Below are 21,122 nucleotides of genomic sequence, written 5' to 3'. Positions count from 1 at the left end.
CCGGAGGAGTGTTCCCAGCAGCCCCCAGGGGGAGGAGGCTAACATCCCACAGGCAGGGATATTCATGTTCCCATCCCTAAAGGAGGTGTGAGGGTCTGACTTGATCTTCTTGGAGCCCAAAAGCACTTTTCAAGAAACTTCTGCAGCTTGAACAGCCAAAGTGTGCCAGCCTGAGGGACTGTGTGTCTTTGGGAGGTGACCACTGCCATAGAGACAGGCCACCAGCTTGGGAGTCAGGGAACTCTCAGGCCAAAATGTATGACTGGTTCCTGGGGCCCCATGTCTCTGGGTGACCCACCCGCCACCCAGCGTCCGGGCCTCTGCAGTTCCCCCGATTGCTGACCTGGGACTCCCTGGGCCTGGGAGACTCACAGTTCTGGGCACTTGCTGCAGGGCAGCCCCAGACTCACCTCTCCTGGGGCACTGCAGGCCCTGAGGGCTGGGCACACAGGAGGAGCTGTGCCTCTTTTTATTTATTGTAATACAAGAGCTTTTTGATGGAGGAGCAACCATTTTCCAAACAGAAACTGAGACTTTTAAGGTCTCTGGTCCAAGATGGCACTGCCGGCAGTGAAAGACACTAGCGTGGCTCCAAGGCCCAGGCAGAGACGTGTGATAAATACAGCGATACCGCGGCCAGCATTAAGCTTTGGAGGTCTTGGCTATGGCGACTCAACAGGCCTCAGGGACGCAGAGGGCTGTCTGTCACCCTCGATCCCTAATGATCCCCAAGCTAAGCACTGGGGGCTCGGCACTGGGTGCGCCCTCCCAGAGCCACACAGGGCCCTGAAAGTAACCCCCTAACACCGCCCCATTGTCACGGACTGCCGTCAGCAGTCAGTCTGCTGCAGTTTGGGCCCCTTCTCCTCCACTGTCTCCTCTGGGGTCCATAGAACAGAGAGGACATGTGTCCTGGGGTAAGCGTTTCCCTGTGAACTTTCCCTCAGCCTCTAAAGGGCTAGATGCCAGGGACTCCTGGCTCAGGAGGCCAAAGCACCAGCATCCTTCATTGTAAACCTGGCCTTTGAGATAATTTTGCTTGTTTTACAATGAAAAGTGTGAGCGACTGGGAGTAAGCCATGCCTTTTGAAGATAGCAAAGCATTTTAACCAGGCTGGTTTGGCGTCTGGAGAGAATAATGGACATGTAGAGATGCGTTGGGGTGGGGGGTGGTAAATATATCACTGTTGCCTAATTGTGTGAGCAAAAGGCAGTAGGACCCTCATGTGTGATGTGTGGCCCCTCCGAAGGCCAACCTCCCACCCTGCCCTGCACTCAGCTCTCAGCGGGCTCAAGGCTCCCCCTGGTGGCCCAAACACACACTACACCTGGACCTCAGTCCTGGACCTCAGCCCCAGGCGCAGTGTAAGGAAAGGAGCTTCCCTCTGCCGGGGTCTCTGTCTCTCCTCGGGGCCGGAAAGTCAGGATCCCCTCCCCTAGTGTAATGACCACCCTTCTTGTAAGGCCTGAAGGCAGGAGTGACGGGGCTGACAGACCACTGGCCCACGGGTGAGTGCTGGGGTGTGTTCCCTGGAAGTTGCAGCGTGCTTTCCAGCTGCCGTTCCAGGCAGGAGGGGCACTTGTGTCTCTTCTCATACTCAGTGGTGGGTGGGAGGAGAACGAGACTGCTCCACAGGGCCCCGCCACGAAGACTTTCTGCTAGGCTGTTCTGTCCTCGGGAGCCTGGGACACTACCAGAAGCCCCTCCCCCCAGCCCTTCATTTTTTCTCTCTCTCTCTCTCTCCCTCTCTTTTTTAGGACACCTTCTGAAAGTGCGATTAGCCTCTTTCACAGGAGGGATATTAGCAGAGGAACCCAGAGCCCAGGGATCCCCAAATGCAAGTGTGTGATTTCTGAGCTTGGCCAACGTCATCGTAGTTTCACACTGTTTCTCTGTGAGGCTGGCCCAGTAGGCCTGGCCCTTCCAGTCACCAGCCGGGTGCCTGCTCAGTAGGTCAGCCCTCCTCACCACCTCCTAAGGATATTCTGGCCAAAGCCTGCCCCACACATGTTTGCTGGAGAAGGTCAGGACCCCACAGGTTTGAGCTGACCAGAGAGGTACAGCAGTTTGTGACAGCTGGCAAATTTGTGTACAGTGCTTTTAACTCCATCTCCAAGTTCATCTGTCCAGTTTCCCCAACCACTGTAGAGTACGAAGGACAAGCGTTGGTGTCCCCATTTTACAGATCAGGAAACTGAGTACATTGCTTGTCTGAAACCTTGTCTTTTCAATGTACAGTTTACATTCTGCCTCCCCACAAAGCACACATAAAAGAGGACAGGTAAACACCACAAAAGTCCAAAGCAGTTTTTAGAATATTTTAAATAGAAAGAAAGAGAGAGAGAGGTAGGGAGGGAGGAAGGAAGGAAAGGGAAGCAAGGAAGGAAAGGAAAGAAGGAAAGGAGAGAAAGACAGAAAGAGAGAAAGACTTGGCCCAGGAGAACAGGGTGACAGGTCTCAGGTCTGACTCGATTCTCTGATGTCTCACCTGCCTCACCTGCCTCTCTGAGGAAGGAAACCCACCCCCTCCCAACTCCGCAACTCCCTGCTTGCCAGATGCCTCTGGGAACCGGGGTTTGTCAGGATGTGGGGATCCAGGGCTCTGGAAGACCCATGAACATGTGGAGTGAGGCCCTAGCACCCGAACTTGCCCGAGAGCAGGGCCCCTGGACCACACCCTGCACTTTGCCCCATGGCTGAGAGGGTGGAGGCAGGTGCAGGTGGGGATGGGTGAGGACGGGTCCGCCGTGTGGTACCCTGCAGGCTGAGCTGGTGCAGGGTCTGTCTCGGCCTCCAGCATGGGGAACTCTCCCAATGATACAACAGAACTTGTGAGCCGGAGCCACGGAGGTGCCCAAGGTTGCCCCAGTGACAGGCCCCCCCAAAACACGGCAGGGGAATTTTGCTGAGACCCCAGGTTTTCTCAGGGGCTCGTGGGAGTGAGGCCAAGAGGTTGACTTGGGGGTGCCCAGGGCTTTGCTCTGATCCTGGGGGCTGAGACCTTCGATTCGCCTCTCCCCACGCCTACCTTGTTTCCCCGCCTGTGACACAACCATGCAGACAATAACTACTCTATGTCTGGGCTCCTAACAAGCACCCCACGATGTGTGTGGGTTTTAGCCCATTTACTCGTCGGCACAGCCTAGGAGGCAGGTCCCATTCATTATCCCCGTTTTACCCATGAGAAAACCTAGGAACAGAGACATTAAATTACTCGCCCAAGGTGATCAGCTGGTCAGGGACAGCGCAGATGGGATGAGTAGCTAATTAACACCACATCATGTGAGATAACGACATTATTCAGAGTAGGGGTCTCCCTACGAATTGCCAAATACAGCCCTTGCAGAGAGGCAGTTCTCTCCCAGAGCCCCGCCAGGAGCAGTGCCCACCTCAACGGGAGGGTGGGGAGCTGACACAGACCTGGTGCGATTTACAGAAGCCTTTATTGGGGAGGGGTCACAGTTCATGGATCACTGGGAGGTGCAAATAGAGAGTTCTGAGGACGCTTCTGGGACGGGGGCTGGTGGGGGAGGCTGCATCCTGGCCACATTGCCTGGATGCCTGGGAACACTGACGCCAGTTCCTCGATGGTCTCCCCAGAGAGTGCCCTGGTGCCCTGGCATCACAGAGCCTCCCGCGGGGGGCCCCCTGGGCCTTGCCACTGTCCATCTGTCTGCATGAAGCCCAGGGGTCAGCCGAGGGTGCCGTACTCCTTGGCAGGTCCCTCCTACTTGGCCGCTTTTCCTGAGACTCCCCAAAGAGCCAGTCCAGGGGGTCAGCAGGGCTAGCCCCAGGCAGTGCGGGCTGCTGGCCGCTGAAGCGGGTGGTGATGTCCCGTAGGGACCCAGTGGGGCGGCTCTTCTCGCAGGAACGGGCTGGCCGGTGGGGTCTGCTGGGTCGGGCCCTGGCTGCGGCCTCATCCAGCACCGAGGTGGGCTGGGCTAGCTGACAGATGGACCTCACGTAGTCGTCCAGGCTGGGGGAGGCGGGGGGCTCCTCTCCAGGAACCCCAGGCAGCATCTCCTCCGAGGTCTCCCGAATCGTGGGCAGGTGGGCCACAGAAAGCAAAAGCCGGGACCTCATGGCTGCCGGCAACGGGGAAGCAGCAACCTGTTGATTGACAGGGGACCAGGGGTGAGGGACTGCCGTACCATCCTGACACCCCTCCTGTGTCCCCTCCCCCATCTGAGCTGTCTGGGGGAAACATATGCCTGAGAGCGGTGTAAAGTCTACAGATCCAAGACCAGTCTCGAACTCCTGGACTCTTCCTTCCTGCCAACATTACTTAAGGCTCAATCATTACTGTTGTTTAAGACCCTGTTCAAATAAGAGAACCCAGCCCTAAGGGACAGTAGTCAGAGGAAATCTGCCTTTGAAACCAAGCTCTGCACTTCCTGACCTGGGGTCCTTTGGCAAAGTTCCGTCTCTAAGCCTCCGCTTACTCGTCCATAAAATGAGGTTATAAATCCCCACCTCTTGGGGGTGCTCGGAGAAACATATGGAATGATACCTCATGTGAAAACCCTTTATAAATATAAAGCCCTCTGTAGCTTTTAGCTGCATTCTGGTCTCTAACCTGCAGTGAGGCTGTGCACATCCAACGTTGAGAAGTGCCCTCAAAGGTCTCTTACCTGTAGCGGAGGAGGTCTGGGGGTAGCTGGGAAGCTGGATGAGCAAGGAAGTCCCAGGAAACTCAGAGCAGAGGGATAGGGGTCCGGGAGCTGGAGCGCTGGGTCCAACGTCGGATTTCTGGGAGGAGGGCGAGGATGTAACCTCTGTCAGATGTGCTGGGGCCCAGGGTGGTCTCCTCCCTGAGCTGTCTGACGAATCCCGGGACCTGGCAGTTGCTTTTATACATTTCCACCCACAATCAGTTACTGTCATGAGGGCCAAAAATAGCAGTGCTCAGGAAGGCTCTCAGAAGAAAACAGCTTGGTGGGCGGGGTCTGGTCCAGCTGCCAGCTTGGAGCAAGTGTTTGTGCCTGTGGGAGGTTCTGGGAATGTTTACTCTGCAGAGTGAGGGTGGGGTGGCCACAACTCCTGCCACCTCAGGCCACTGGGAGAGGCGGGAGCTCCACCGGGCTCCCCCAAGCAGCCTCGGGGTCTGCCACCGTCACCTAGAAGGGCTCCCCACTACATCTTACACCAGCAGCCTGCAACCCCAGGACACCCTGGCCGGGTGTGAGCTCTGGCAGAGGCCTGGGCCTGCACCTGCAAGGCACTTTGCCAGACAGGGCAATGCAGGGCTCAGCCTGGGGGCGGCGGAGGCCGGGCTCCTGGGCCTGCTGGGAATCGAGATATACCCCCCTTCGTCTGGGACCAAGGGCAGCTTGCGGGATCCTGGTCTCACTCCTTTCCAGATGTGGTGCTTTCAGATGAGAGCTGCTTTGTTTATTTGCTTCCCAGGTGTCTAATTAGGACTCCTGTGCACCCGTGACTGTTCTAGGCACGGAGAATGAAGCAGTGAATGAAGTCACTGTGTCCTAGAGCTCAGCTTTTAGTGAGGAAGAGGATTAAGTACTCAGTGGCTCGGTGCTGTAATATTGGGTACCAACCACAGCTGCACAGGGAAGGACAGCTGCCCTGTGGTGGACAGGTCAGGAGTGTCTGCGCTAAGAGGGGACATTGAGCAGAGATCTGAGCAAATGAGTGTCGTGTGTTCCCCGTGGAGGGGTCAGCATGTTCAAAGCCACTGTGATGAGAGTATCCTGGGCATGCTCGGGGGACAGCAAAGGGCCCGCATGATGGGCCCACGTAAGGAGTAGTCAGTGTGTCTTGGCGTGGACACTGGGTCTCCCTCTGAAGGGGCTGGAAGGACGTTGCAGGGTTCAAACAAGGATGCAAGAATCTAGCATCTGCTTCAAAGGATTGGAACTTAGCCTCTGTGCATGGGCCAAAAGGGGCAGCTAACAGGGAGACTGGGAAACACCTGGGCTGTGTTAGGCAGCCACTGCCAATGTCTGGGGTGAGTGTGTCAGCACAGGAGGCGGCTGAGGCCGAGCTGGGCAACCCTGGAAAGCTCTTGTAAAAGCCAGCGCTATGCACTTCTCAGACAGACCTCAGATCATCATCCGCCCAGCATGAGACCACCCAGGACATGTCTGTCTTGCCTCTGCAGGCAGCGGACAGAAAGCAGTCCCCGAGACAGCAATCCGAGCCTGAGGTCTGACTGCTGAGCAGACCCCACATGCCGAGGCAAAGCAGGAGGGCCTGGCAGTCCCACGTGCATGCCTTCTGGACGGGGTCTTCCTGATGGGCCAAGGATGGGGCCAACCAGTGATGGGGATTTCCGTTAGACATGAAATTCCTACCTTGATGGCTCTTCTATCTGGAAGCTTCTGTGCAGCCTGCGTCTGTTTCTCTGGCTCTCTTTGATTCATTAGCAACAAGCAAGTGAGCCAGTAGACTGAGAGGAGAAGGGAAGTGTTGGCTGGGTCAGTGAATTAGACGGCCCAGGATGATTGCCTAACGTGTAGGATTTCCCGGACCTGTGTTTTTGTCATGTCCTTCCCCACCTGGAGGGTAAGGGCTGCCCAGTAGCCTAGGGGTGCCTCTCCTCTACCTTGGGCCTCCTCTGATTCGATCAGGGAATGCTGCAGGCAGACAGGGCAGCCCCTCCATTCTTATGAGGGCAGGCTGAGGGGTGCCAGAGCAGCAGTAGGGGGCTCAGATTAGGGGCACCCATGCTGAGTCACATCAGGCCAGCCGATCCCCAGCACAGCTCAGCCTGGCCTTGGAGGCAGCAGCTCCCAGTCCCAGAGCAAGTCTTCCTGCCTCCTTCCTCCCTGCACAGCCCCCAGAACCTTCACATGGTATCTTTGAAGCCTGGCCTCAGCATGTCCAACCTCACTGCCCCTGCCCCAGAGGTGCCCCCTTTTCCTCCCCCTGAAACATCAAATGGCCTGGAGCGGTGTCTGCTGCTTCTCCCTCCACCCAGAGTCCATCCTGGGGCTGGTGTCTATGAATAAACATGTGAATGAACACGGCGAGATGTTCCTGGTGGGGCAGAGGCTCTCTCTGGCGATGTATCGACATCTGACAGAGGTGTCTGAAGCCAAGACTGATAAAGAACTGAGCCCCACTTTGGGTTTTTTTACTCTTCCCACGAGACCTTTAACTCCACTGGATCAATCTAGTCTTTCCTTTCCAGGGAGGGTTAGTTACGTATCTGCGCCCATGGAGCATCAGAGGTTATCAAAAATAGCTCTAGGGTCTTTTTGCTGTTTGTTTTCTTTTTTCGCAAATAGTGCAAGGCCATTCCAGAAAGCGATGTGTGTTTTTGATACCCTTGAACAGAGCACTGTTTTCTCTGTGGATAGCAGGGTGTTTTAAACTCTTACTAACTAACCGTGAAATTGACACTGCAGGACACCTCTGTAAGCACTGCCAGGGACATAAAGCTTTCCAGAAGGTCTCTGTTCTCACAGTGTTTTCAGTGCCAGCCAGGAGAAAGAAATGGAATTTGTTATTTTTATTTTTATTTTTTTTTTATTGAAGTATATATAGTCAGTTTACAATGTTGTGTCAATTTCTGGTATACAGCACAATGCTTCAGTCATACATGAATGTACATATATTCGTTTTCATATTCTTTTTCACCGTAAGCTACTATAAGATATTGAATATATTTCCCTGTACTATACAGTATAAGCTTTTAATCTATTTTATATATACCAGTCAGTATCTGCAAATCCCAAACTCCCAATTAAAAAATGGAATTTGTGAATCTAAAATGGTGCTTGAGATCGCATTGGGAGAGTGATGTTTTAAGTTCATTGCCAAAAGATGAATATCAAAGCAGATTTGTAGCACAGTGCTGGGAAGACCTGGGTTCTGGGGAAGAGTGAGGCTGAGAAGGTTTCTGGCAGGTGCTCTGAGGGCGCAGACAAGGCAGCCTGGCCATGCCCACACGTTGGGGTGACTGGGCTGAGCACGGAGAGCCCAGAGGTGGTCATGCGCAGACAGGAGCCGGAAATAGGTCAGAGAAACAGAATCAAGGACCTGAGGGGAATGAGTGGGAGCTGGCCGAGGGTGCCTCTGGAGGGCTCTGTCCATTAAGACCTCAGGGTTTGGCGGCAGTGGAGTAGCCGTGCCATCTGCAGACCTAGTGTTATGAAGGCTGGCTGGGGACACAGGATGGGAACTGTCGTAGATATTCTATGTGTGTGTGCCAGTGGTGGGCCGTGGGCTGGCTGTGTCCCAGGTGGTGAGAAAAGCAAGAATGGCCCTCAGGAAAGAAACCAGCTTGGAAATCTGGGGGTGGGTTCAGCCCACTAATGGGAACAGTGTAGGGAGAAGGGTAAGGCTGAGACCCAGCTCCGAGGAGCAGCCGTCTCTGCTGGAGTGGGCGTGAGTGCCTTTGGCACAGTCCCTGAGGACCAGGTGACCCTGGGACCCCCTGTCCAGGCAGTGATGGGTGGAGAGGCATCTTGTGTGGCACTGGTGTCAGCACGGCCATGTTTCCCTGGAACATGTTTCCTTGCCGCTGTGTGAACGTGCCGGCCAGACAGCAGCTGCGTTCCCGTGGGACACCTGACTCAGCTGCTGGCCGGGACCGAGCAGCCAAGCGGTGGAAGGGCACGCCTCAGGCTTCCTCTCGGGCCCGTGGCCTCGTGCCTTGGAGCACATAGAAGTTCGCAGGCCTTCCCCTGGAGGAGGGCAGGACCCCAGGGAGGGTGTGTTTGGGGGCCCCGAGCACACAGCGAGTCCCATGGACTGGTGCTAAGTCCTGACGGGGATGGGGAAGGGGGACAGTGACCCCTGAGGGCGGCTGCTCTCGGGGAAGAGGCTGATCTGTGTGGGTCCCCACAGGAAGAAGGGGCTCTGGTCATCGAGGGGCTCCTCAGCATCTCCTGGGGACTGAGGCGGCCCATCCGGCTGCAGATACAGGATGACAGGGAGCGAGTACACCTCTCCTCTACCTCCTGGATGCCTGGACAATCCAGCTGCCACCCGTGAGTGCCAGGCTGGGAGGGGCGGGGCCAGGTGGTCTCCAGGACACCTGTTCAACCCAAAAGTACTGTTTGGGGTGTCGGGGGTGGGGGAAATTGATCTCAGCTTCAGGGTGAAAGCCCCATTCTGGTTTGGGGCACGGGTCTGGGAGCATAACCCAGCCTCCTCCCTGTCACCCCCGCGACTGCCTCAGACCACGACCTCACCCGCCAACCTGCAGCCTCACCCTCAATGGTCCTTCTCCATGACGACCAAGTCACCGCCCTCCTGGAGAAGGGTCCAGGCTCCCTTCACCTCCAGTTGTGTTTCTCAAACATTCCTTGTCTGTAAGAGAGAGCAGGCTGTAGGTGGGGAGCTCCCAACACCTTTTGCAAGCTCAGTATCGCAGCATCTCCTCTTCAATCTTTAAAAATACGTACACATTTAGCCTCCTCCTGCTCTGCTTTTATTTCAATATCAGAACTTCGTTTTATAATTTTTTTCAGAATTTACTATCAGATTTCTTTTAACATCAGAGGAATGTTTTGATCAGGACAAAATGGTTTTCCACCGGTCTTACCGTTTAATGGACGTTTGCCTTGTCCCACCCCAGCCGCAAAGACAGGCAGTTGGCTGCTGAGTTTTGCTTGCTTCTGTGTGTGCTAAATCTCTCTAAAATTCAGAAATTTAAAACGTTTTCCCCTTCAAAAATTCAAGTAAAGTTGCTGCGCTGAGGGCCCTTACTTAGCAGGCTGACACCCCTGGCAGCCCCAGGTGTCCCTGGTCAAGTGCGGATGGGCTCCTTAGAGAGGCCGCCAGGATGACTCGTGTTTCCCCCTCCCCAAGGTAAAACTGGTCACACGAGCAGTCTCAGACAAGGACCCTCAGAGGCCTCTCAGCGTTGGCCAGGCTCCTCCCCGGCTCGCTCTCTCTGCACGGTTAGGTCCTATCGCACCCAGTCCTCCAGCCCCTCACCGGCTGCCCTGGCTTGGAGTTCACTCTGCTCAGTGGCCTGGAGGTCGGCCCCCTCCAGGTCGCTCCTGCCCGACTCCCCCAGGCCTGAGGGCAGCCCAGAGAGCGCACTCGGCACGTGGCCGCAGAGGCCAGCCACTTCTGCCCGGTGCCCAGGAGCGCAGGCACTGTGTGTGTCCCTGTGTCCGTGCAGTGGGGCCCAGCACAGGCCACTCAGATCTGCAGGGCAGACTCCCTCTCCTCCCAGCAGACACTGTGACAATCCTCTGCTTTCCTTTACATCTTTGACATAGACTTGGTGGGAAATCCTGGCCTTGACTCTGCCTGCCCTGCCTCTCTGTGTCCTGTCTAGAGTCAGCTGAGCCTCTTCTCTTTGGCCAGAGTTACTTTCCTCTGCCAACAGCCCTCTGAGAACCATGACTGTCTTCTTTTAGGAAGGAGCCACCTCTTCAGGATGGTGGGGTCACAGCCCAGGAACCAAGTGCTCAAGCTGGACACAGGGAGGAGAGTTCTAGAGACGGCTCAGGTAAGGGGGCCCTCGAGCTACGTGGGACCCTGTCCCACTCGTCTGGGGTAGGAGAGGTGGGGTTGGCTCATGTCCACCGTCTCTGAAGACCAGCTTTGTGGAGCAGCAAAGAGTGGCTTCATTTGCCTTCAGGAGCAGCCCCTGCTAAATCTCTCCTCCATCTGTGGCATTCTCCTTGACTCCTCGCTTAGGGATAAGGAAGCAGAGGCTTGCAGAGGTGACATTGTTTGATGTCGTTTGCCTGAGTCCTTGTACTGTGCTGTCTTACAGAAACAAGAGAACATCAGCAGAGGGCCTTGCAGGCCCCTGGGACTCTTCCCTCCATACTGGGACCCATGACCATGTGTCTGTCCCCCTGTGGTCCCCACTCACACTCAGTGAAGTGCTTGTCCCAGAGGACAGGGATGGGGGCTGTCAAAGACCTGCCCTGGGTGCCCGGAGACAGAGGCCCAGAGGCCTATGGCCCTCTGCCGTGACACAGGTTATCCCGTCTGGGGGTCACCTTTCCTGTCTGCAAGGCGGGCATCACTCAAGCTGGAGCCCGGCCTCTGGCGCAGGGACAGCGTTAATGTTACTGTCTGCTGCCCCACACAGAGCACGGCCACAGGAGCGGTGCTGTCACCAGTGTGCCCCAAGGCCTGACCCTCCAGTCCATTTCCCTCTGCAGAGCCCCTGGAGGAGGACGAGGAGACCCCACAGCTGATGCGGACCAAGAGCGATGCAGCCTGTGTGGTCCAGAGAAGGCCCAGGTGCCGCGCACCCGGGGAGGCCCAGAAGATCCGGCGACACCGCTTCTCCATCAACGGGCACTTTTACAACCACAAGGTGATGTCCCAGCCCGGCCTCTCCTCTGAGCCCTGAAGCTGAGGCCACAGGGAACCTGCCCCAAGCAAGCGTGCAGTCGTTGGGCCTTCTGTAGGCTGGGTCCAGTGATAGTCATGCCAGAATTCACCCTCACCATGACCCTGTGTGCAGATGTGGTCGTGCCCCTGTCCTGATGGAGAAACGGGCTCAGGAGGGGAAATCTCTTGCCCAAAGTCACATCGAAACAATGTTCCAGTTCATGACTCCAAAGCCTGTGTTTTTTCCGCCACACACACACTGTCAGTTCATTCCCACGAGTTGCAGGGATTTTTGGAACGTGATGCCAAATTAATCTTTAACCAGGCAGTTTTCTCGGAGGTTTCCACCCGAGCTCAGCTGAGATTTTCACGGGAACGTCATGTACCCTACTGTCATGTCACGCAGTAGATTAAGCCAACTTGGTTGGGGTGAGCCCAGGAGCACGTGGGTCTGGGTCCCAGAGAACCCACACTGCTCCCGATTCCCAGCACTTAGCCTTTTGTCCAAGGATGTATTGTACTGACCTCAGGAAAAAAGATCTCCTTCCCCAGATGACATCATTCCATAAACAAACCAAACTGTAAAAAGAGAAGTTGATTGTTACTATAAATGGCGTGAGTGGCAGTTTGGGTGAGGCCTGGATGGAGTGTCCTGTAACAGGGCCACATCCTGCAGCACTGAGAAATTGGAAGCCAAGTTTTCCAGGTTAAGCAGCTGCCCTTCTTGATAGGTGATGACTCATGGGAGGAGGAGGGGGCCAGGGTCAGATGTGAAGGACAGTCGCACAGGGGAGGTCTGCCAGGAGCCAGTCAAGCTGCTCTGGGGGTGCCCTGCACTGGAGGATGAAGAATGCAACAAAATGAGCTGAAGGCACTCTGCTTTACTAACAAGCCCTCCCTCCACTCCCTGCTAAGTTTGCAGCATGTGATAATGAGTGATGAGAGGGTATCTCTGCTAAATCCAGGAAAACCCAGGACTATTTGAGAGTAGAGTTTCCCGAGAGGGTGAGAGTGAGGGAGAGCTGAAGTTACACCGAGATTAAGAGTGTTTAAATTAGCCCAAGGACCCGCCATCGGATTTGAGTAGTCTTTGTATCTTGTTCCAAAGGGGTTTGGTCTGTAAAGTGTTAAGTAAGCACCACCTGCTGGTATTTGAATATATATTAATACGCTATTTTAAGGGATTCTTCAAAAAATTTAAAAGACTATTTGCACGGGTTTAAGCTCTTTCTAGTTCTGCATTTCTAAAAATGGAGGCTTTTGCTCCATGACTCAAGGTACTGAATAGTGGGTTTGTTTTCAGTACATTCACTTCTCCTCTAAGGGAGCCATTCATCTCTAAGAGGTGTGTTGGACACAATAAACCTTATGTTAGTCATTGCAAATGTCACGAGGACGTGGAGATGTCTGAGTGCTCTGTAGCCTTTGAAATGAACAGAAATGAACAGTGGGGGCTTTCATCACAGCCTTTCACATCCATTGGAGCCATCCTCCCAAGAAGGGCTTCCTAGCCAGCCCCACACTAGACACACTAGCCTGTCACCTGGTCAAGGCAGCTTTCCCCCCACTCACAGCTTTACCTGCGAAATGCGATTCCGTTCTTCCAGGCAAACAGAGTACCTTCCAGGACATGAACTTGTGTCTCAGGCATGTTGGACAGTGGACTCATCTCCTGGATGAGTGAGGGGCCCCCTCTTCTTCACCTTGTTCTACATCCTTTCAGAATCAGTGTCCTTAGAAATCAGGTAACAAAGTACTTGAGTCATAGGCAACAATTTTAAGAAAGAAAGAAAGAAATTCCTAGAATTAATTTCCTCGGTGGTTGTTCTAGGTTTTATTTCTTAGAACTGTATACTACTGCTACACTCAATTATTTTCCAAAACTGTTCTTATTCACAATAATGTTGGCTTGGTTTCCAGATTGGGTAAAGCTTGGTACCTGTTTTCACTGCTTGTCCCTGACCTGTTAAACTCAGTGTGTTCTTTGAGGGAGAAATCATAGTGGTCAGAGATGGGAAAACAGCCAGGGGACCTTTGTTCCTACTGGGAGCCGGTTGGTATCAGCTTGAGAAAGGACTTCAGGCAGAAGAAACGCTAACAATGTCTTGTTGACATGACCTCTCTCCTCCTAGAAATAGCTGGACTCCTCTAGTCCACATTTCCTGGAAACTGAAAGCCTCATCTACCTTTCTGTATAACCCAGAGTCATTCCACGTCTCCACTGTGGAGAAGGCAGGTCTGGGTTTGAGTCTGGCTCTAGTACTTGGGGACCAGCTGGGGACACTGAACAAGTCCCTCACACGTCCCGAGCCCCAGTTACATCCTGGGAAAAGCAGGGCTAGGACCCTGTAGGAGGAATGTGTGAACTGGAATTCCATTTTGGAAAGTGGGGAGGAGCTTACCCACAGGGGAGCCGTGCACGCAGGGAGGCCCCCTGTGCTTCGGTGGTAAAGCCTGAGGTTTGGGGTGGCTCTGTCCTTTCTAGATGGGTGATGCCGACTTGCTACTTAACCTCTCTAAGTCTCCATGTCTTTCCGAAGAAAAGGAGACTAGTGACAGATACTTCTCAGGGCTGTTACGAGGATTAAATGCAAGATTATATGTAAAGTGTTTCGCGGGCTTACTACCTGGCTAGTGTTCACTGAGGACTTGTTTAGCCTCAGGCAATGCCCTGGCTGACTTCACATACGGTGTCTCATGAACAAAGGCAAGATGCCTTCAAGAATATCACTGGCCCCCAAACTGGGGTGCAGAAGCTGTGTGGCTGGAACACAGGGTGCGTGGGCGGGAACCACGGTACCACACGGGCATGATGTCAGAGGAGCCATGATGGCATTGTTTAGGCTGTGGGCTGTGCTCTAAGACAGTACGCCTCAAATCATACTGTACTGATAGCATCTCAGGCCATTTTCCTCAAGTGCAGACTTTGACTCAGGAGTCTGGGCCGGCGGCGCCAGAGGCTTTATGCAGCTGGTCCAGAACACCCTTCAAGTTGTAAAATTTTTGAAAGATCGTTCCTTCAGGCAACAGTGTGGAAAATGGATTGAAAGGGCTGAGACGGGAAGGGGAAACGTTGGGAGGCTGATGCAGTATAAATCGAGGGCCTCTACTTTGGGAGGATGGAGAGGAAGGGCAGCTTTGAGAACTTTCAGCCTTCGAATCAGCAGACACTTAGTGATTTGATGGATAGAAAGAGTGAAGGAGAGACTGGTCCCTCAGACCCCTGGGAATTTCATCCAGGGCCCTGGTTACCTAGAATCCAGAGAGCTGGCCCTTACAGCTTTCTTGGCATCATTCTTAGAGCCCATCGTAAGATGTGAGCTATTACAGCTGCCCAGATCTGGGCACAGCTTGGGTAGAATCTGTGTGAATGGACAATGCAGGTGTACCCAGGGCCCAAGTTCACCTGCTGCTCCAGTCTTCTTGGTAGCATCTGGCCAACAGGATGCCCAGCCCCGTGTGACGTCAGCCCCGTGTCCCCACTGGCCTTGCCCTGAACTGCCTCCCCCTTCCTGTACAGACTTCCGTGTTCACTCCTGCCTATGGGTCCATGACCAACGTGAGAGTCAACAGCACCATGACCACTCTGCAGGTGCTCACCCTGCTGCTGAACAAGTTCCGAGTAAGTCTGGCCCCCTGCGGCCTTGCCCCAGATGCCGGTGGTTTGCTGTTGCATGGGGGGAGGGGGCTGGCAAGAGCCCTTGGCTCTTTGGGTAGAAGCAGGGAGGTTTCCTCTGCTGAGCTGGCGTCTCTGGAATTTAAGCAGAAGGAGGGGAGGGTCCCTGGGATTTGTGTGTGTGACACTGGGGATGTGATTACTGCCAGGGGTCCCTTTCTATCTCTCCTATATTGAAAAAGCCATGGCCTGACTTTCTGTCCCTGCCTGTGCAGGTGGAAAATGGCCCCAGTGAGTTTGCTCTCTACATGGTCCATGAGTCTGGGGGTAAGTGTCTGCCTTTACTTCTTCATCAGAAAAACAAAAGTCTGTCCATTTGGCAAGCTCACTCTGTGTGCTCCTTCTCCGAGGGCTGGGCTGACTTGTGCGGCAGGCCCGGGGCAGCTGGCCCTCCTGGCCTTGGGACACGCTGTGCCCCCACATTGATCGCCCCTCCCAGGCCCAGATCCAGGCACACTTGTCATCCCTTTCAGAGTGCCAGCAAAACCACGTGGGAAGCCGCTGTCTCCAGTAGGTTCAGCGGGGAGTGGGGAGGAGGGGCATCTGGGTCTTCGAGGTGGATCTGAAGCCCCTCGCCCACTGACACCTGCTGTTGCAGAGCCCACGCTGCACGACCCTCTGTGCACAGCCCAGGTCTGATCACTGAGTGGGCCTGGCCTCCACAGGTCCACTTCCCATCTCCCGCTCCTTCGGCCTCTGTTTCTCCCCAAGCTGGGCCTTTGCAGAATGACGTGATCACACATCCTCAGGGCACTGTCTACCACACAACAGCTGGTGGTGTTGCCAGGACCCCTGGACATCTGTCTTCCATCTCATTCTGGTCCCGGAACAAAGACAAGTATTCCTAATTTCCCATGAATTTTGTCTACAACCTCGTTTTTCAGAGCGGACAAAATTAAAAGACTGTGAGTACCCACTGATTTCCAGAATCCTGCATGGGCCATGTGAGAAGATCGCCAAGATATTCCTGATGGAGGCTGACTTGGGCGAGGAAGTCCCCCATGATGTGAGTGGGGGCTGGGGGGCTTTCTCCTGAGGGAGGGGCTGGGTGACAGCGTGGGGACTCCCAAGGACTCTTATGGTGACCTCGGGCAGAGCCCTCTTGGGCGGTGTTTCCAGGGGCCCCACGGCCGTCCTGAAGGACCAGCGCAGTGCTGATTCCAGCCCTTCTTCCTGTGAGACATCACCAGATCCATCCGCTGGCTTAGGGAAAAAAGATGTTGGGTCTTAGAAAATCATGGCCTGGCCTTTTCCTCTCTCAGGCAGGTAGTCTCTGGCTTCACTGAAGTGTGTTCTGTTGTTATAACATTAAAGATGTGGCCTGGTTAAGGGTTCCTTAACTAGGGCCTGATGGGGGCTTATGGAAAGGAACCTAAGGGTCTCTGTGTCTCAGGACAACCTGGGTCCTGGCTGGGCGATGAGCACATTTCCAGACTCCCCAGCACAGAAAAACCGACAGGGTGTGGACCCAAAGGAGCAGGCCTGGTGACCCTGTGTCCCTGTGCATTCACAGACTAGTGTAGTTTCATTCCATTGTTGGAAACAATGCGTTCCCACCATCTCCTCCCCACCCCGCAGAGAATACCCAGTGTGACTCTGCTCACTATTAAATGCTTTTCCTAAAATTCAGCTGGATCTTTCCTCCCACTGTTCAGAGTTCCCTCTGAGGTCAGAATGGGCTCCAGCCTCGCGTCCTGGCACACACAGAACAGCGTTGCGGGTGGGAGACTAGAGGGCAGCCTCTTCCTTGGATATGAGACGTTGCCGAGTCGGCCATGCCATTGGCTCTGGAAGCCATGAGGAAAAGAAAACGTATGTTTGGCTTCTAATTTAAAGCACATTAAAATGTTCTTGGATTTTCTAGGTCGCTCAGTACATTAAGTTTGAAATGCCGGTGCTGGACAGTTTTGTTGAAAAATTAAAAGAAGAGGAGGAAAGAGAAATAATCAAACTGACCATGAAGTAAGCAGCACTTAAAGAGCCAGTCGTGGGTCCTGCCCATCAGGGCAAGTCTGCAGGGCAGACGCCCCGGGCCCGGGGCTGGGAGAGCTCTCCCCTCCCGGAGTGCCGGGTGCCCTCATGCGGCTTGGGGAGGCCTGCTAACCGCCCTCTGGCCCCTGGCTTGAAATGGACACCAAGCTGGGGTGACAGCTGGCCATCTAGCCTCGGCACCTCACCAGCACGGGGCAGGCACAAGCTGTGAAAACTTGGCAGGAGAGTTAGACAGGAGCACGGTGGGCACTGGACCTGGGTTGTGAGTTCTGCTGGTGACACTGTTCTGGAGGAGCGACTGAGGAGGGGGCCCGCTCGCTGCATGTTTAGCCTGGTCTGGGCCTTTCATCCTTGCGGGAGTTCTGAGCCTGCCAAAAAGCAGCCGTTAGTGGGACTCCTTGCACCAGCCAATGTTTTCAGGTGCAGGGGACCAGTTCAATGGACAGGTGAACAGGTGTCCTGTGCTGGCTCCTGGGGAAGCTACATCAGAGCCCAGCTGTGTCAGCCAGGTTGCTCATCCCAGTGATCAGTCTCTCCATCTGTAGGGCAAAGCCCAGCCCCAGAGTTCCTCTTAGGGAGGGATTGAGGTAGGCTGCTCACTATCAGGGCCTGTGGCCAGCGGGCTGGTTCGGATTCTGCTTCTGGCTGAATAATTCTTGGAAAGCCACAGCCCCCCAACCACCCCCACCCCAAGGCTTCTATCAGGGCCGTCAGGTCCCATTCAGGTAGTCTGCAGAGACCTCAATCAGAGGAAATAGTCCACATGCAGTCAGCAGTGTCACGCGAGCTGGAAAGGACCTGGGGGCCACCGGGTCAGTCTGGTCAGTGTACAGAGAAGAAACAGCCTGAGATGAGGAAGGAGGCAGCACCCCGTGACCGCAGAGCCAGGGCCTGTCTACTCCCACACACTCCCGTACTTACTGGAGAATCTTGCAATAGAAACGGCAGCATTCTGCTTTGAAGCTTGACAGGGTCTGCAGCCCTGTTTGACGTTCCTAGAAGCCACTGGCCTCCCAGGATGCAGGCGTGGCTCCTCCCTCTCCTTGGCAGAGGAGAGATGGTGGCCACTAATCCACTAGTCGGGGAGCCATGGGTCTCCGGGCCCAGGCATCTGGACGCTCTCTCCCTCTGCTTTCCCCTCCCTGTTCCCTCCTGTATCAGTGAGCCCTCTGGGCTGTGTCTCCTTCCAGGTTCCAAGCTCTGCGTCTGACAATGCTACAGCGCCTGGAGCAGCTGGTGGCGGCCAAGTAGTCCACCAGCACCAGCCTCTTCCGGGGCCCCCAGCAGCCGGTGCACACTGAGTGCTGGTGGCCAGGCCCTGATTGGTTGCACCAGCTGAGGAATCCAGAACCTGTGTTTCTATCTGTCCACCCGCCCAGGTGCCATGAGTCGCATGTCCCTGGTGCTTGGCTCCAAGGTGAGCACTCACAGGATGCAGACCCAAGCCTGAGGAGCCAGGAACTTGCTCGTTGGGGTCTGCATGGGAGACTGGCCCGAGCAGTGAGCAACCCTGAAGCTGTGACTTGGGCCGTGTTATGTGGCTGGATGGCATGGTCTATTCACTGTTCACTCCACACCTCTCTTGCTCAGGAGAGCAGAACATGACCTAGCTTCCAGGGCATGGGCTTCAGCTACCTCCCCAGTGCCTGGCCCAGAGTTCCCGCAGAACCACAAGCCCTTATCCTCATCAGACACGTGAACCACTGGACCCCCACCTGCCGTCACCTCATGCTGCCACTCAGAAACTCTGCTGGGAGAAGCAAGGGCAGCCAGCAGGTAGAGGACATGCCTGCTCCAAGCCATCACTTCACCATGGCGACCTTGGCCCTCGAGCCTCCAGTCTCCGGTGTCACTCCGTGAGCCTCACAGAGCCCAGCACCCTGGTGGCAGAGGTCAGACCAGGAATATGACCACCAGGAGCCCATTTTCTCTCTGCAGCACTCACTCTGAATTTCCTTAGCAGGACCTGAGGAATTCCTAGAAGGAGCTCACTGCAAGAAACGTGTCAATTTGATCACATTGAGGAGGTGACCCATGTGGCACTGAAAGGATGCTGCCCAAATGGGAGAGAATCCAGGAGCTGTCCGGGGACTGCCAGGCAGCAGCTTGGGGAGGCCACACTCAGCCCCATCGCTGCCCTCCCTCGGACACCTGTGTGCCTCTTGACCTCTCTGGGTTTGCGTTCCTCTCTCTCAATACTTCCCATCAAAGGAGCACCATGAGGGGAAAAAAAAGTCTGTTTGAGGATAAAGGGCTTTGAATTCCCTAGGGCCAGACACTGAATAATTTGGGTTTTTCAGCTGATGGGGAATTTCTGGAATGTACAAGAAGTCCTTTGCAAAGTTATGCAACAGTTTACATCAGTCATGTGAAGTGTGTGTCCAAAACCTCAAACTGGAGACCCAGTTCTCCCACTGGGGCCTGTGGATAATGAATTTAAAGGGAAAAACTATAAAGTCTCCCAAATAGAGGAGAGATTCCATCTCTGCCTCATGCAGCAGCTCTTGTAAAGAGCAGAGCTTGCGAGCGGAGTTTGGGAGCAGCCATGCCGTTTGAACCCACTGTTACTTCACACCAGGACTGCCCCGACCTAGCACCGCTATCACATAAGCACGCACAGAGATGCCAGGGGAGGCTGCTGCAGTTTCTCTTGTCTCTGCTCATCTTCGGCAGCATCGTTTCTTAGGTACTCAATAAAGGTATGCTGTACTGAACTGAAGGAGTTAGGACTAAACTTTTTTTTCCACTTGTCGGTGTCCATCCTGACCCTTGGCTCCAACTTCTGAAACTCTTATCCTATAGTACATGTGGCCAAGTTTGGCAGAAGAGCCAGAGCTGAGCCACGGTCCGCTGCCCTTGACAATGACATGACCCCTTCCTTTCTGTGCACATCCTTGGGATGGGTGTGGGGCCTGAGGACTGAGGGAGCTGAAGGGCACAGAGGAGGAGGCATTGGTGGGGGTTGGGAGTAGTCTGGCCAGTAAGTGATAGGGTCACCCCGAATGACAGAGTCTCAACATCAGGAGGACCTCAGGAATCTTCTAGAAGGGGCTCAGGTGGGATGGTGGCAGGGTCCAGGAGAGGATAGAAAATGATTCAAACAGGGCTCCTCCATGAAGTAGTAAAATAACTCCGCATGAGACAGGAAGGAAGGGGGCAGAGCACAACCATTAAAAGAACGGCAAAGCAATTGAGGGTGCGACATAAACTGATTAGAGCCAACTAGCCCAGGGTGGCAGAAGATTCAACTTGTAGTAAGCCTTGGGCCTCATTAGACATTTATTGTAATACATTAGCATGCTAAATGACACACCTACGGGCACCATGACTGTTCCCAGGCTGACCATAAAAAGCCAAAAAGTGGGTAGGGGTGCAATTCCTGGAAACCCCGGCCCCTTCCCCAAAATAGTTGGACTAATCCTCGCAATTATTAGCATATGAAGTTACCCAGCCCATAAAAACTAACCACACCCACAGCCTGGGGCCCACCTCTCTTGCCTTCAGAGACAGCCTGCACTCTGTCTACAGAGTGTTTATCTCCCTGAATAAATCTACTTTCACTTTACCACGGCTTGCTCTTGAATTCTTTCCTGCTCAAGACAAGAACCGATCCTCCGGCAACACCCAGACTGTATTTACAACCTCCGGTCAAGGACAACCGTTGTCCATTGTTCAGCAGTAACTGAGTGCCTGCTTCATGCCAGACCTGTGCTCAGCCCTGGGGGGACAAAGACAGAGCCATGGTGCACCCTGTGTTCAGGGGTCTCCTAACTGGGAGAAGCAGGCCACACACACTGCAAAGTCAGGGGACCAGCAGGGCAGAGAGATGGGTCCCCAGAAGCTAAGACAGTGCGTGTGACGTTCCAGCCTGAAGACACCTGTCAGCCCTGGAGAAGACAGGGCTTGGCACACAGGAAGCCATCAGATGAGGAGACCTTTTGTGAACATTCGCCAGTTTTTGTTTGTTTGTTTGGTTTGGGTGTTTTTTTTTTTTTTTTCCAGTTATTACAATATTACTTCATTTAAGGCCTGTCTTGATAAGTGTTACTTGCAAAATAGAATTATCAAAACTAGCTTCTGAATAACATAGCTAAGAAAATACCCTAACAAGTTGCACAAAAAGGGGTGACTTGTACAGGCATACCTCAGAGATATTGCAGGTTTGGTTCCGGACCACCCAGA

The 21,122-nt window shown here is 54.3% G+C and overlaps 2 protein-coding genes across 3 annotated transcripts in view; one reads left to right on the top strand and one right to left on the bottom strand.

The window, feature by feature from the left end:
• RASSF4 (Ras association domain family member 4) overlaps positions 1 to 19,654 on the top strand; it is a 33,408-nt gene extending 13,754 nt beyond the window's left edge. The window contains exons 4-11 of one of the 2 annotated variants that reach the window (XM_006172512.3): positions 8,813 to 8,955; positions 10,339 to 10,430; positions 11,098 to 11,255; positions 14,793 to 14,894; positions 15,164 to 15,215; positions 15,833 to 15,954; positions 16,813 to 16,910; positions 18,131 to 19,654. In XM_006172512.3, coding sequence (XP_006172574.1) covers positions 8,813 to 8,955; positions 10,339 to 10,430; positions 11,098 to 11,255; positions 14,793 to 14,894; positions 15,164 to 15,215; positions 15,833 to 15,954; positions 16,813 to 16,910; positions 18,131 to 18,191 — 828 coding nt within the window. In that variant the 3' untranslated portion in view covers positions 18,192 to 19,654. The remainder of the gene's footprint in view (positions 1 to 8,812; positions 8,956 to 10,338; positions 10,431 to 11,097; positions 11,256 to 14,792; positions 14,895 to 15,163; positions 15,216 to 15,832; positions 15,955 to 16,812; positions 16,911 to 18,130) is intronic. The other variant, XM_014556344.2, reaches the window with a different exon arrangement.
• DEPP1 (DEPP1 autophagy regulator) lies at positions 3,426 to 4,862 on the bottom strand. The gene is made up of 2 exons (XM_006172511.3): positions 4,633 to 4,862; positions 3,426 to 4,111 (listed from the first exon to the last, which is right to left on the bottom strand). Exon 2 carries the CDS (start codon positions 4,082 to 4,084, stop codon positions 3,458 to 3,460), a length of 627 nt encoding a protein of 208 aa, XP_006172573.1. The 5' UTR covers positions 4,085 to 4,111; positions 4,633 to 4,862; the 3' UTR covers positions 3,426 to 3,457.
• Positions 19,655 to 21,122: the final 1,468 nt, after the last annotated feature.

The sequence above is a fragment of the Camelus ferus genome, chromosome 11 (assembly GCF_009834535.1).
Source record: "Camelus ferus isolate YT-003-E chromosome 11, BCGSAC_Cfer_1.0, whole genome shotgun sequence".
Taxonomy (NCBI): Eukaryota; Metazoa; Chordata; class Mammalia; order Artiodactyla; family Camelidae; genus Camelus; species Camelus ferus.
This window is presented reverse-complemented; position numbering and strand designations above follow the sequence as displayed.